The sequence below is a fragment of the Meriones unguiculatus genome, chromosome 2 (genome assembly GCF_030254825.1).
Source record: "Meriones unguiculatus strain TT.TT164.6M chromosome 2, Bangor_MerUng_6.1, whole genome shotgun sequence".
Taxonomy (NCBI): Eukaryota; Metazoa; Chordata; class Mammalia; order Rodentia; family Muridae; genus Meriones; species Meriones unguiculatus.
The window spans coordinates 75,851,869-75,866,610 of NC_083350.1; the positions used below are offsets into that span (position 1 = coordinate 75,851,869).

The 14,742-nt window shown below is 39.1% G+C and overlaps 1 protein-coding gene across 2 annotated transcripts in view; it reads right to left on the reverse strand.

The window, feature by feature from the left end:
* Mib1 (MIB E3 ubiquitin protein ligase 1) overlaps window positions 1-14,742 on the reverse strand; it is a 105,054-nt gene that overhangs the window by 41,974 nt on the left and 48,338 nt on the right. For both annotated transcript variants that reach the window (XM_021642222.2, XM_021642223.2), the window contains exons 10-12: window positions 10,137-10,244; window positions 5,383-5,580; window positions 3,895-4,046 (exon numbers count right to left, since the gene is read on the reverse strand). In XM_021642222.2, coding sequence (XP_021497897.1) covers window positions 3,895-4,046; window positions 5,383-5,580; window positions 10,137-10,244 — 458 coding nt within the window. The remainder of the gene's footprint in view (window positions 1-3,894; window positions 4,047-5,382; window positions 5,581-10,136; window positions 10,245-14,742) is intronic.

The window sequence follows — 14,742 nt, forward strand, 5'->3', positions numbered from 1 at the left end:
AAATGCCTACTGTACTTCCTAATGAAAATGTTATTTCTATCATTCTTAAAAAGTACTGAATGCGTGTGTCTGTGTGTGGGCACTTGCCCACACGTGCTTGTGTGGGCAAGCACCCATGGAGGGCAGAGGCGCTGCATCCCCTGGAACTACAGACAGATGTACTCACAGACACTGAACGCACATCTTCTTCTAAAAGCAGTATGTGCTTTGCGCCATTTCTCCAGCACTTGATATGTGCGTTTTAAATTCAGAAAACTATAATAATATTTAGCACTCCAGAAATGCAGTCATTATCTTCAACAGGACTAGCCTTCAATTCCTCTATTTAACTGAGTTTAAGCATAATGCTGCAGAATGCTGTCTCAGGAACAGACTTTAACAATAAATACCAAATTCTTCTGACCTGAACCTGAAGCAAAAATTTTTAATGTTCAAAACAGAAAGAAAATGCTAAAGCATCACTATTTATTACTAATGACGATTTTCAACTCTTCACACTTGCCAACTGACAATCCTCACTAATACACATGCCACTGGCCTCCTGTCTTTGTCCTTCAAAGTAACTTTCCTTACAAGTCTCTAAGTGACAAAAAAACTGAAGGAGACAGAAACAGAGACCAATATCCACCCAATTTTCTCAGTAACAGCTACAGAACTGTAGCTGGCTTGATGCTGCTCAAGAAGCAAACACACTGGCAACTGAGACAGGCCTGCAGGCAAGCACCGAGTAATCACAGGCGCACGCTCATCCAAATACAGCTGGCTCTCACTGTATCCGCACAAATTTTTATCTTGATTTACAGCTGAAATTTTACCCAATGGAGATAAAGTAACAGGACGCAACTGTAGGAGAAACACCAAATGCCCGGCTGGAGATGTAGCTGAAGGGTACCTCCCATATACAACCTCCATTACCCCAATACAAAACAAATATACACCAAGTATCAGAAAGCAAGACCAGTGTTATTCTGGGTTAAAATTCTTCAATCTACAGATCAGTTCTGAAATGTATAATCTATTGATCTGCACCTTCAAGTTCAGGTCTCAAAGCATATCTTCCATGAACATTAAAGACCCATACTTATTTTCAAGTCCAAGATAATAAAAGTGTTCCTTCAGAAAAGCACAGACAAATTATCAGCCCTACAGTGTTGCTGCTGCACTGCGGAAAAATTACTAAAATTAACCAAAAGCAAAGCCAGGGAGTGTACTCAATTTACACATACATACATATAAGTGCATATGCAAATTCGAGAAACATTTTCAATTATAAAAAGTGAAAATGATGACAAGCAAATACTTGTCCTGAGACTGGCTTATACAAAGCTGGTAAAAACATTAATGGGGAGGAAAGTACAAATGTTCTAAAAAGAAAAAAAAAAAAAAAAACAAAAAAGCAAAAAAAAACACCTCAAAACAGCCAAGAATTATACTAGCTAAAGAGCTATTCCCTAGTTACAATTAAAGTGGAACAGAAGTCAGACATACAGTCAATCACAGTAAGGGACTGCAGTCAGGCGCAAAACAAGACCACAAGACCAGGCTGAGACAGTAAGTATGGATGGCAGACACATTAACAAATAAGACCAGAAAACGCTCAAAGGAAGTGTCAGCATATTTGTTAGTATTATTCTTAGCATTTGGAAATAATAATGTGCCACATCTGCTTTTCTAAAGAAAGAATAAAGGTTCAAAGTCTGAAAAAAGTTAACTTTAAAGTTAACTGTAAAATACCTGTTATGAAAAAAAATCTCAAAACATGCTTTTACAATTGATACATATGTTTATAAGCATTTACAGTCTTCAGATAAAATTTGTACATGACACCCAACAGTCACGACTGCCCAAAATATTTTAAAGAAAAAGGAATAAAGGAGCCAGCTAGCTTTAACCAAAGCCATCCTGCTATACAAATAACGCATTTTCCTTTCTTTTTGGAGTATTTATCTGTGTGAAAAGGTGGGGATGTGCTCTGCAAACATGTAGAGGTCAGGGGACACCATGCGGAAGTCAGTTTTCTCCTTCCATGACTGGGTCCTGGGGAACTGAACTCATGTCATCAGGCAGCAAAAGCACCTTTACCCCTGCGCCATCTCTCCAGCCTGTTTTTTTCTTTTCATAATGTCACCTAATACAAATTATCTGGCTGACGGCATCACTGTTAAGAATCACGGGAACTGAAGAAAGAAGCAAAGCACTGCTCCTCAGTGTGCTTGGCTGACGGACAGCACTACGCTCACGCTCATGGAAACAAACAAGTCAAGACTTAAGACACCTGTTTTCTAAACCATTCAGATTTCTAGTCTGTCTTAAATGTTATTATCTAATATTATAGCCTCAAAAATCTGAAGTGGTTGCTACATCTGAACACCAGCAGTTCTCCTACAGACTTCACCCTGTAGTTAATCAGTCTTTAGAAATCTGGCAGCGCCTCCACTGTGCAGACTAATCTGAGCATCTGCTGTGTTCAGATGCATGGAGGACATGCACATGAATGTGGATAGCCACAGCAGAGTCTGCACACAGCACTATGCAGGCCAGGCACATGAGTCACACACAGCACGCAGAGTTGCAGAACACAACTCAAGGGGAGGGGAGACAGCTGCAGGTGGGAAGAGGGGGGGAAGGAGGCTAAAATATCACCACCATGGTAGAGTACACTGGCCTATAATCCCAGCACTCAGGAGCCTGAGGCAGCAAGATGACCGTTCCAAGCCCACTCGAGCTATACAATAAAACTGTCTTGAAAAAGAAACGGGTTGGATGCAACCCAAGGCATACTCATCTCACAAACTTCATCTATAAAATGAGGCTGTAAAACCCAACCAAAAGCTGTTCACAGGGTCAAGACCACAGCTTGGTGGCACAGTGGTCCCCTCGAAGCTACGTGGCCTAAACACAATCACTAGCAGTGCAAGTAAAACATCAAATTGACTTTAAATTTTGGTTTTTGAAAGAACTGCGTGGGTACATGTAATGTACTTGGCAGACGCAGCATGGGGTAAGTGTTCTCATCACTGCCATCGCCTGTTTTAGGGCACGGGAACTACTCTGCCCCCTTCACAACGCAAGTGTAGAAAGGGCGCAAATACTTGTAGTCTGAAAAAATTCTGTGTGTAGCAGACAACTCACCCCAAACTGCAGCCCCAACGAAACCACGCTGCTTTCTGTGACTACCCTCAAGTGGGCACCCTGAGAAGCTTTAAAAACGGCAAAAAGAAAAGAAAAATATGCTGAAAAACAGATTACTGAGGGATGAACAGGTAAAAAAATTTCAAAGAATAAAAAAAATAAAAAAAAAATAAATTTCAAGGAATAAAAATTCATGATTAATAAAATTACCAAACATTTTTCTTAGTCAAAATATTACAGGGTTTTACTTAACCATAAAGAAATGTAGGTTAAACTGTTCCAAAGGGAAGTTTATAGAAACCTCATCATTTGCATCTGTTTCCAAAGGCAGCCTCTTTCAGATTTTAATCAGCCAATCCTTTTTCTCTGACAGAACACCCACTACTAAAACATAATTAGGGTTCCTCGATGTTACATCCAAGTAACCCAGTATTAATAATGATCACAAACACTTAACATCGTGTAAGGGATAATGAGAGATTAGAAGACACCTTGAGAATGATGTTGAAGAAGCAGAAAATCATATAGTGCATTTAATTAAAATCCTTAGATGTTCTATATCGAACATTCAATAGACATGTAACCATCTTATAGTACTTAGAGGAATACGTACCTGTGAATAAAGGGCACATTTTCTGCAGAGCTGGATCATTTGAGATGCTGGAAACAGCTGAATCTGTCCTCGTCCCACCAGGAAAAGACCCCCACTACTACCAGGAGGACATGCTCACACGGCACTAAAACAGTCAAGTACACTCTTACCTGGGGTTCCCTCTCAGTGCAGCATGGTGCAGGGCATTGAAGCCGTTGTTGTTCGTAATGGTCACATCTGCTCCCGCCTCCAGAAGAACTGCCAGGATGTCATCCCGTTTCTTACTTATGGCATCATGAAGAGGAGTATCACCTTCAGAATCCTTTTTTTTTTTTTTTCAAGTTTAAAGAGACACCATTAGTTCTCCTTCCACTGATCAACAGGAAGACTTTCACAGAACTACTAAACAAAGAAGCAGGCTCTCTAAGGAGCAAACAATGGTTGGGCCAGTCAGCACTCAAGCTCAGGGTTCTTGTTGGTTTGTGTTTGAGATGGACGTGAAGGTGGTGGTGGTGGTGGTTGTCTTTAGAGACAGTTATCACACTGCAGCCTGAGCTAACCTTTAACTTATTCTATATAGTTGAGGCTGGCTTTAAACTCCCATCCTCCTACCTCCACCTTCTGACTGCTGGGATTACAGGCATGTACTAACACCCATGTCCCTCATGTGGCCTGCTTTCTGGTCCCCATAACAGCTGTTCTAAAGCACAAGTCTCAATTATGCTTCATCTACCACAATCCCAATTAACATTCCCTACATGAAACTCTGCCTCACACTTCAGACAGAAAGGCTAGTGGATCTAAGTTCCTTCTCCTTCAAAACATCAGCACCTCAGTTCTTCCTCCATTCTCCAATTCTGCACGTACTTATAAAGCTACAGCTTAGTTCAAAAACAAATCCTTCCTGACAGCAATGTGCTGAACAGCTCCTGCTACTCTCTTCTGAAGTTGCTGCTACTGGGGCGCCTGGTGTCCACACTTCCAAAGACGGAGGAATCCATCTGTGCTGAGACTCACCCATACACAAGCTATTTAAGTTCATAATGATTACTCCCACTGTCTTCTAATTATTACTGAGTTTTCAATTTAAAGAAAGTAGTTTTACATAATCACATGTTTCAAGGACCATTTTTATTTGAAAACAATACAGGATTTCAAGTCTATTTTGGTAAAGATGATCAAGATAGAAAAAAGGTTAGAAAGAATCCAAACACTGATATGATTATGTACTATTTTATTTTGCTATGAAATTAAGTATTCATTCCAAATTTTAACTTTATATGTATGCAAAAACCGTGTTTAATATATAAAATAAGCACATCATGGACACTGACCATGTTTCTCTTATGTATGGTTTAAGTTCAGCTAGTTGCTAAACTAGCTTAGAAAAACAAAAATCGCTTTGGGAGGGAATTTTTGGCTTCAAAAATCAGGGCCTTTTCCTTCTTACTCTAAATCAAAACAATATATTTTCTAAAACAGAATTAAACCAAGAACCTAGAAATGAAGCTACAATAAAAATACTGAATAGTTGTGAGCTATTTTATATCAGCCTGTCTTGGATATCCTTCGCAGTAACAAATTTGCCACAGAACTTGGGTCATCACTTTTAACAGAGTCCTACTAATGTCTGCCCAGTATATCCTTTCAAGCCTTACCTGGAGACTGGGGTGACAACCAAAGTCCAGCAGAGTCTTCACAACCTGAAGATGGCCTTTATTGACGGCGATGTGCAGAGGCGTCTGCCTGCGCTTATTACGAGCATTCAGGTCAGCACTGCCTCGGTGCAGGACTTCGATGACAGCACCCTCATCCCCAAAGGCTGCATGGTGAACAGCTCGATCTCCATCTTTATCCTGAACATCAGCATGAAAGTTCAATCAGGGAAGAGTGAAGAAAGAAAATACAAAGCTATAAAATACTATGAACTAAACTAAGTTCAGGAAAGTTGTAGAAAATAAATATTAAAAACAATGAAACCAATAAACCAGCTCTAAATTGACATGAACAATGACAAATGTTAAAATTAGATTGGTTCCATCACAGCATATTAAACTGAGCCAATACTAGGAGTATGTTACTAAAATTGTAGGGCTAGGGAGCAAACAGAGGGCCTCAGACAAGCGAGGCATGTGCTCTAGAACCATCAATCTTTTAGACAGAATCTCAATGTGTAGCTTCAGCTGGCCTTGAACCTTCCTGCCTCAGTCTCCCAAGTCCCGCTATTTCCAGCATGAACAACTAAACAGGCTCAAAACTTTTAAGTTACATGAAAACTACAAACAAAACAATGTAAAACAGTATGTTCTTAATTACCTTTATGTAGGAAATTGACATTACATTAGTCAGAGTTAAATCTAAGTGCTGAACACACCCATTTCTGTGTATTTGAAGACAAAAAAAAATCTTACTAAATGTGCTTTTTAAAATTTAAAAAATGAGCCAGGCACACACCTTTAATCCTAGCACTCGGGAAGCAGAAACAAGCAGCTCTCTCTGAGTTCCAGGTCAACCTGCTCTACAGAGCAAGTTCTAGGCCAGCCAAAGATACACAGAGAAACCCTATCTTGAAAAACCAATCACTCATTCAATCAATACATTCTGTAATAGCCATATTTCTAAAGAGATAAGAGATTAACTTTTTACATAAAAGAAACTACTTCATTAAGGAAAAATGTTTGTACTGTACCATAAAGGCAATATATATTACACATATAATTAGTCTCATTACAGAGGTAGATATACATAGAAAAGGGTTCTGTAAGGATACTGTCTTCAAAAGAATACTACACTCCAAATGACAGCACCATTACACTTGAATGTAAGCCTATTCAAGTGTTCCTCCAAAACAGTGACTCCCAATCTATGTGTTGGCACCTTTTATAAAGGGTCTAAAAACCAATTTCGTGCCCAGAATCACTTAATCTACTTTTCAAGGATCACATAAGTAAATGCGGTTATTAGATAAATCTAAAGCAAATGAATAGATACAAAACAGGCACTGAATTCATTTGCCTGTTATTGTTCAAACAAGTATCAAGGGTAATATTTATGTAGGAATTTGGCTCAATAACATTTCCTGAAACTTTTCTAGAAAATTTCTACCTTGTAGATACTTGCAGCTGAATCAAATTAGGAGCTTTTGTTACCTAGCAGTACTGAGAATGAAGGACTACCAAGCAACCACAGAGAAGGCTCCATTCTGAGCAGCACTGTACCCAAATATCCCCAGAAAACAAGCGTTTGGACATGTACACATACATATCCTGAGAGACAGACAAACACACAGACAGAGATACGTAATTTTTTAAACCTGTGTGTGTGTGTGTGTGCACGTGTGAGGGGACAGAGACACAGACAGAGAGAAGAGAGAGAGACAGAGAAACAGAAATACAGAGAGACAGAGTGCGTTTGAGTATTAGCTTGTGGATATGTGCACATGAGTACAGGTGTCCTTGGATGCCAAAGGCATTTTTCAATCCCTGAGGTAGAGTTATAGATTTGTGAGACACTCAACATGGGTGCTGGAAACTGAACTCAGGTCCTGTACAAGAGTAGTACAGGCTCTTACCCAGAGCCACCCTCATCACTCCCTCTGTAATTTCTAAGACTACCACTTTGAGTCACTAGCATACAACATGAGAATTTTTCCTGTGCTGCAAATCTGTCTAAACAATTGTCTAGCTATATTTTAGGTAATTGCACTGGAGAATTCGATACTACGATGGAGCAGCTGAGAGTGGCCATTGTCACGGTAAATTCTACCAGAGTGGACGCAGGACTAGCCACAGGATTATCATCATGGATTGCTGCAGCCATGAATCATCTGAAGGAATGGGCGGGCATGGGAGCGTTAGCAGGCCTTCTGGTGTTGGTCTCCTTGGTTTGCCTGTGGTATATATGCAAGATTAGAGTCTCACAACAGCGTAATGCAGCCATGACCATTCAGGCCTTTACAGCCATTGAAGCAGGAAGACTCCACTCAGTGTTCTGACAAAGTACAAATAAAGAAAGCGCAAATAAGGCTTTAAATGGTAAAAAACTGTGACAAGGAATAGTTTCCCAGTCAGTTCACTTTAAGATGTGCTATCATTTCTCTCTATTTTGACGTTGTAAGCCTGATTAAGCTTACAACTTACCCTTCCTTCTTAGAGAGCCCAAGAAAATGTTGTGAACTGACACAGAGGCGTCACTTTCACACTGCGTCTACAAGCTATATAACTCTGCAATAGCAGAAAGCACAGGGAGGCAAATCTAAACACACAGTGCAGCACAAGTCCCCAGGGTCCCCCTGGGCTAGCTCAGACATCTAACCACAGCACACAGCCCCAGCCTTACACGCTTACGGTATTAACTGGCTGCTTATTGTATATTTGAGTTCAACTAAGCAGGAATAAAAGTTGCTGAGGAAAACAACGTCAATGTCATGCCAAACTCCTCAGCTACACCCTATTCCTGAGACCATCTCCTGAGGACAAGAAGCTCTATATACACAAATACAGATCGTCCCAAATTGCCAAACTGCCTTTAATGGTTTTAATTAAGCAAAACGGAAACATAGTTTCAGATTCTTATTTCATTAGCTGATTTCAGAAGAACTCTGGTATTTCAGTAGCTAAACTAACATGGATTCTGCTGTTAACTGAGATATTCAGCTCAATTTCATGCCATTTTCCAAAGCCAACCAAAATAATAACAAAATAAAACTAATTACCCTTCATTTACAAAATGCTAAAATTAACAAGTCTTTTTTGCAGAATAAAAGTAACTTTCATATATAAATGTGTATGTATGTTACATATGTGTGTCGTATATATAAACGTGTGTCTTGCTATGTAGTCCTGGAGGTCCTTAGCCTCACAGCAATTCTTCTATCTCAGTCTCCCAGTGTTCAAATTACAGATATGTGTCACCACTCCTGACAAAATAACTTTTTTTTTGAGGCCGGTTCTCTGGGCAGCCTTGGCTGTCCTGGACTCATCTGTAGACCAGGTTGGCCTCCAAATGGAGATCCACTTACCACTGCTTCTGCTGGGATTAAAGGCGTTGCACCACAACTGACTGGCTATAAGATAACAAGCATTTGGGTTCCTAAATTCAGCGAGGAAAAACCCAACCTTCACACTACTGCAAATGACAACCAGTTACGTATCTCATTCATAAAAAAACAGTAAGAATAACTGGTATGTACTTGGCAGCTTCTTCAATGTGAATTTGAAGGTTAACACCTATATTTACATGTATACATACACACACACAAATTCTTTTAAAATAGTTTAAATTATTTAAAATTTTTTAAATTATTAAATTAAAAAAAGGATTTTTGAGTAAAATCCTTTTTTAAAATTCAAGCACTCCTGTGGACAGCAATCAAAAAAGAGATCTGGCAGCAACTTCAGGTCTACACAGACAACACAAATAACACAGACACACACAGACAGAGACAGAGACACACACACACCTCCATCAGCAAATGCATACCAACAGACATATAAAACAAACATACATATTCCTCCTCCTGCCAAAAAAAAAAAAAACAGATTAGAAATTAAAATTCATTCAAGCTCTCTCCATCGGCAACAGAAAATTCCAACATCAAAGATGAACTATTTAGTGGTAAAACACCGTAAGCTCTTTAGGTGTCGAATAAAACAAAGAATAAACATTAGAGAAAAAAAGAAACTTAACATAAGATCAGGAAGACCTTTTAAAAAGCTGTACCAAAGAGAGAGAGAGAGAGAGAGAGAGAGAGAGAGAGAGAGAGAGAGAGAGAGAGAAACTCTAGCAACGTAAACATTTAAACTCCTCTCACAGGAGGCTTTGGAGGGCAAAACTTCTACATACCCTGCCAAGTCTAACCTAGAAAAAATACAGTCCTATATCTTCCTTTTAATAAGGTTCCAGTTACCAAGGTAACATCCCTCACACATAAAACAGATGTCCCAGCAGAAACTCCAGTGACAGTTATTACCCTTTTACAATACAAAGTTAAGCATATATACGTGCAGGGATAAAAATGCACTGTAAAGCTTCAGAAATAATAAACAGGCTAAGCAAATAACTAAGTTGTAAGAAAAAAAGCCCTCTGAGTGTTAGGTAAGAAAACCCTTGATCCCAAGGGTATATACACCCCCTTAAAACATTTCTGGTAGGAAGCGTGGATGGACCCAGTAGGACGCCCAACAGCACTGCTAGCCTAGTAGAAGGAAGCCATGTCTAAAAGACTTTGGAGACATTAAACACAGAGCAGGAGGGAGAAAAAGATAGAAAGCTTTAAACTATCTTTTCTCAATTTTTCATTTGAATTTGGACAACATGGGATGAATATTAAATTTCAAGAATGAAATTCCATCTTATAAAAAATTATTTCTAGAAAGTTTACTTAAAATGTTTTCAAGCTTGGTTTACATACCTCTGCTTCTACATCTACATTTTGCTTCAAAAGTAACTTCAAAATATCAACATGTCCATTTTGACTAGCAGCTTGCATAGCTGTGTGGCCAGCACACTGTCCATTTACCTAAAATAGAAAGGAAGAAAAAATTAACAAATGTCACAAATCAGAAATAGCCAATAAACATGATTTTTAAAAATCTTGTATAATGTATGATTCTTTGAGAACAATCTGACATTACAAATATCACAACATAGACCATCAAAATTATTTAAAGAAATAAAGGAGAGACAGAGAGAGGGAGGGAGGGAGGAAGGGAGAGTCTGCACACACACACACACACACACACACACACACACACACACACACACGGAGGCTGTAGCTCTGGACCTACAGGATGTCTTCCTCAATTGCTCTCCACACCTTACTTTTTTGTTTGTTTGGTTGGTTGGTTGGTTGTTTTTCTTCGGACAATTTCTTTTCTGTGTAACCTTGGCTGTCCAAGACTTGCTCTCTAGACCAGACTGGCCTCGAACTCACAAGATCTACCTGCCTCTGCCTCCTGAGTGCTGCACACCTTACTTTTTAAAACACTGACCCTGAAGCACACCGATTCACCTAAAATATCACAACAGAAAGCTCCAGGATCTCCCTTTCTCTGCCTTCCCAGCACTGAGACGGTAGGTAAGCCTCTATGACAGTTGTCTTCAAGTTAAACTCAGGTTCTCACGCTTGAACACGTGCACTGTTACTGGCTCAATCTTCTTCTAGCCCCTCACCTTCCTTTTTCTATTTTAAAAGGTGTTAGCTTGACTAAATCAACTTCAAATCAAACTTAAGCTACAACAGAGAGTCTGAATAGAAATGATCAGGATAAACACAACACAGAACTTGTCTGTTAGTCAGAAACTATGCAAAATGCAGACAACATAAAACAATTAAGTCTTTGAAAAGAAAATAACAATAATTATGGATATATCACAAATAATATAAATGTACAGTATAAGTTTCCTGATAAGCATTTTCTCTATGAAATGATTATGCCTAAAAGAGCTTTAGACAGAAGTAAAACAAAAAATCTTGCTTTAAATTTTTAGTATAAATGGCACTGTAAAATAACTTAAAAATCAGGTAAATGAGTTAAAATTTCTAATTGAAAGACAGACTTGGCCAAGCAGATTATAATTAAAAAAAAAAAAAAGACAAAATCCAACTGTATATTGCTTACAAGGAAATAATTTCACCTCTAATGATACACACAGAGACTGAAAGTATAGAGATGGAATCAGATAATCCATGCAAATGGAAACCAAAGAAAACAGTAATCAATCATCTTACTAATATCAAATAAAACAGACTTAACATCAAAGGTAGTGAAAAGAGGCAAGGAGTTTGAAGCAAGTCTGGACCACATGACAAGATGAAGAAGAATGAAGTGTGTAGCAGGACCACAGTCAAGAAATCAAGGGCTAGAAATTCATTCAAATATTCAATAGCTCTAAAGGTAAAGAAAATACTTCAGCACAATATGCTAGATAGTTTTATGTCAACCCGACACAAGCTGGAGTCATCTGACAGGTGAGAAGCTCAATTAAGAATATAGGGCTAGAGGCAAACCTGGAAGGCTTTTTTTTTTAATTGATGTGGGAGGGCCCAGCCCAATGTGAGTGTTACCATCCCTGGACTGGTAGTCCTGGTTCAAAATAAAAAAGTAGGCTGAGCAAGCCATGAGGAACAAGCCAATAAGCAGCATCCTTCCTTGGCCTCTGCATCAGCTCCTGCCTCCAGGTTCCTGTCACGCTTGAGTTCCTGTCATGACTTCCTGCGATGATGAACCGTGATATGAAGTATAAGCTGACCTTTTCCTCCCCAACTGCTTTGGTCATGGTGTTTCACCACATCAGTAGGAACCATAACTTAGGACTCACAATGTCAGTAGCCAACAGAAAAATTGTCAAGACAAAAATCAAAGGAAAACAGATAAATCACACCCCAGACTACAAGAAATCTATACAACATTTCATCCAACAAGTGCAAAATACGTATCTTTCTTAACAGCACGCAAAACACTTCAGATACAATATATGATAAGTTGCAACACAAATTTCAACAAAATCTTAGAATAAATAATTTTGGCTTTTTTTTTTCTGACCACAGTACAGTAAAAAATAGGTTTGGTATTCTAGAATGTTTGTGGAAATCAACAATTTACACATAAATACTGGATCAAGAAAAAAATAAATAAAGGAAATTTAAAAGGTGGTATAGGCACAATATTGCCCCAACTCTACCCTGTATGGTGCAATACTGACATGACACTTATGACAGCAATCAACTGTGTTCTGACTTAATATGAGGCCTGCTGAACAGGAAGGATTTCATGCCCGATACTGTAAACAAATGAGCTGTGACTAGATCACAGGCCTGGGGGGGGGGACCCTACTACTGTGGTTTTGCTAAGGCCATGCTGTCAAACTGTTGCTAAATATTGATGCTTATACCCACAGATTAATCCCACCCTCAACTTTGTTTCATTGGATGATGGCTAATGTAAAGATCCAAAACTGGTCAAAGTGCTGGGTATAAATAATTGCAAATCCTCATCTATATCAACCTCCCCAAACCCAAGATTCAAGGAACATCAAGGAAGAAGGGGTGAAAAGACTGTTACAGCCAGAGAATAGGGAGGAGACCATGAAATTCTGACTCCTGGACAGAACACAGCTGTTACACACATCAGCCCACACCAGCTACAGTTACCACAACATCAAGCAGTCAATATTCCAGCATGGAGCTGGGCAATGATGGCGCACGCCTTTAATCCCAGCACTCAGGAGGCAGAGGCAGGTGGATCTCTGTGAATTTGAGGTCAATCTGGTCTACAGAGGGAGTTCCAGGACAGCCAAGGCCACCCAGTGAAACACTGTCTCAAGAAAAAAAAAAAACAAGAAACAAAGATTCCAGAATGAGGTAGTGAAGGTGCCCCTGAGGCCCCATCCCTAGAAAAGTTGATAGACAGCTGATGAAGGAGAAAGGATCACTGTCCTTTAGGAATATGGCCACTCGTAGTTGCCTATGCCAGAGAATGGCCCACATCCATGCCATGCCCATACATATGGGAAGAACTACTTGACCTCAAACTTATTGAAGTTGAGAGATAAAATTGAGAGCAGTAGGAAGAGTTGAAGGAGGGCAGTGATCAAAATATACTTCATAAATGTATAAAGTTTCTAAAAGCAAATAAAAATATGATCAAAAAAGACCCCAAAGGCCTAGTACACATTAAAGTGCTTTGTCCCTTGCCTAGCATGTGTAAGGCCCTTTAACCCAATCCTCACAACTATGAACACTCAAAAAGAGTTCAGATCAACAGCTATGTTTGTTAAGACTTCCTTGCTGTGACAAATACTCGACAATAACATCTTAACAAAGTATGATTCCTTTAATAGACATTTCTGGAGGGTTTATGGTTTCAGGCCATCACGGAGGGAAGGTTGTGAGGTGGGCAGAACAACTCCTATCACAAAAGCCCAAGAAGCAAGGGGGGATATGCCTATACTGGGCCAGCCGCCCCTTTTGTTTCATCTGGACTCCAGGCTACTGGGTTGGGTTGCCCACATTCACGGACAGCCCTTCTCTCCTTAAGTTTTTCTGGAAATGTCCTCCCCCATACGTGCACTCACAAACACACACACTCTTAACCAATCTCCTAGATTTATCTCAGTTCAATTCAGTCAATAATGCAGATCAACCACCACACAAGCTATCTTTGTGCTCCAAGGAAATACAAAACCACGGAACAAACCAAATCTAAAATCTGTAGAAAGCACAAGATAATGAAGATCAGAACGTGTGCTGAAGAGTAGGCCAGCAGGTGCAAGGCTATGGGTTTGAATACCAGAAACAAAGCACAGAATCAGAGCAGAAATAAATGAAACAGAAAACTGAAAATAAAATCACGTAAACAAAGAGCTGTTCTTTGACAAAATAAAATTGACAAATCCTTAGCTTGACTAAAGAAAGGGGGAAATATTCAAGTTTGGAGATGAAAAACAAAAAGTACAACTGACAGCATGGAAAAATCAAAGGATCAATCACTGAGGTGATTATCAACAGCTGCATGTCCACAATGAACAAATTCATTATCCTATCGATACTGAATCTTCACAAAATAGAGAACCTGGATAGAAGTTAACACGTAAGAGGGAATCCGTAGCTACCTCACTAAGACTTACTTCATCCAGCTGTGCCTCTCCAGAAAGAGCTGACATCAATTTTCTTCAATTACTATTCCAAACTCTATCAAGCAAGCATTACCTTTACATGAAAAAAAGGCAAGGACACACACACAACAAAACTATAGGTAAATATTTTTTATGAACACAGATGTAAAAACCCTTTTAAAAAGATTAATCATCACAATCATGTGTAGTTCAGGCAAAAAAAAAAAAAAAAAATCCCAGAGTACTTTGATTTGATTCACAATCAATAAACATGATTATACCACCTCAACAAATGAAGGACTGAGAAATTTCATGAACATCTCAATAAATGCTGAAAAGGTACTTGATAATATCCAACATCTCTTCATGATGAAAACTGAACAAACTAAATGCTCGAATAT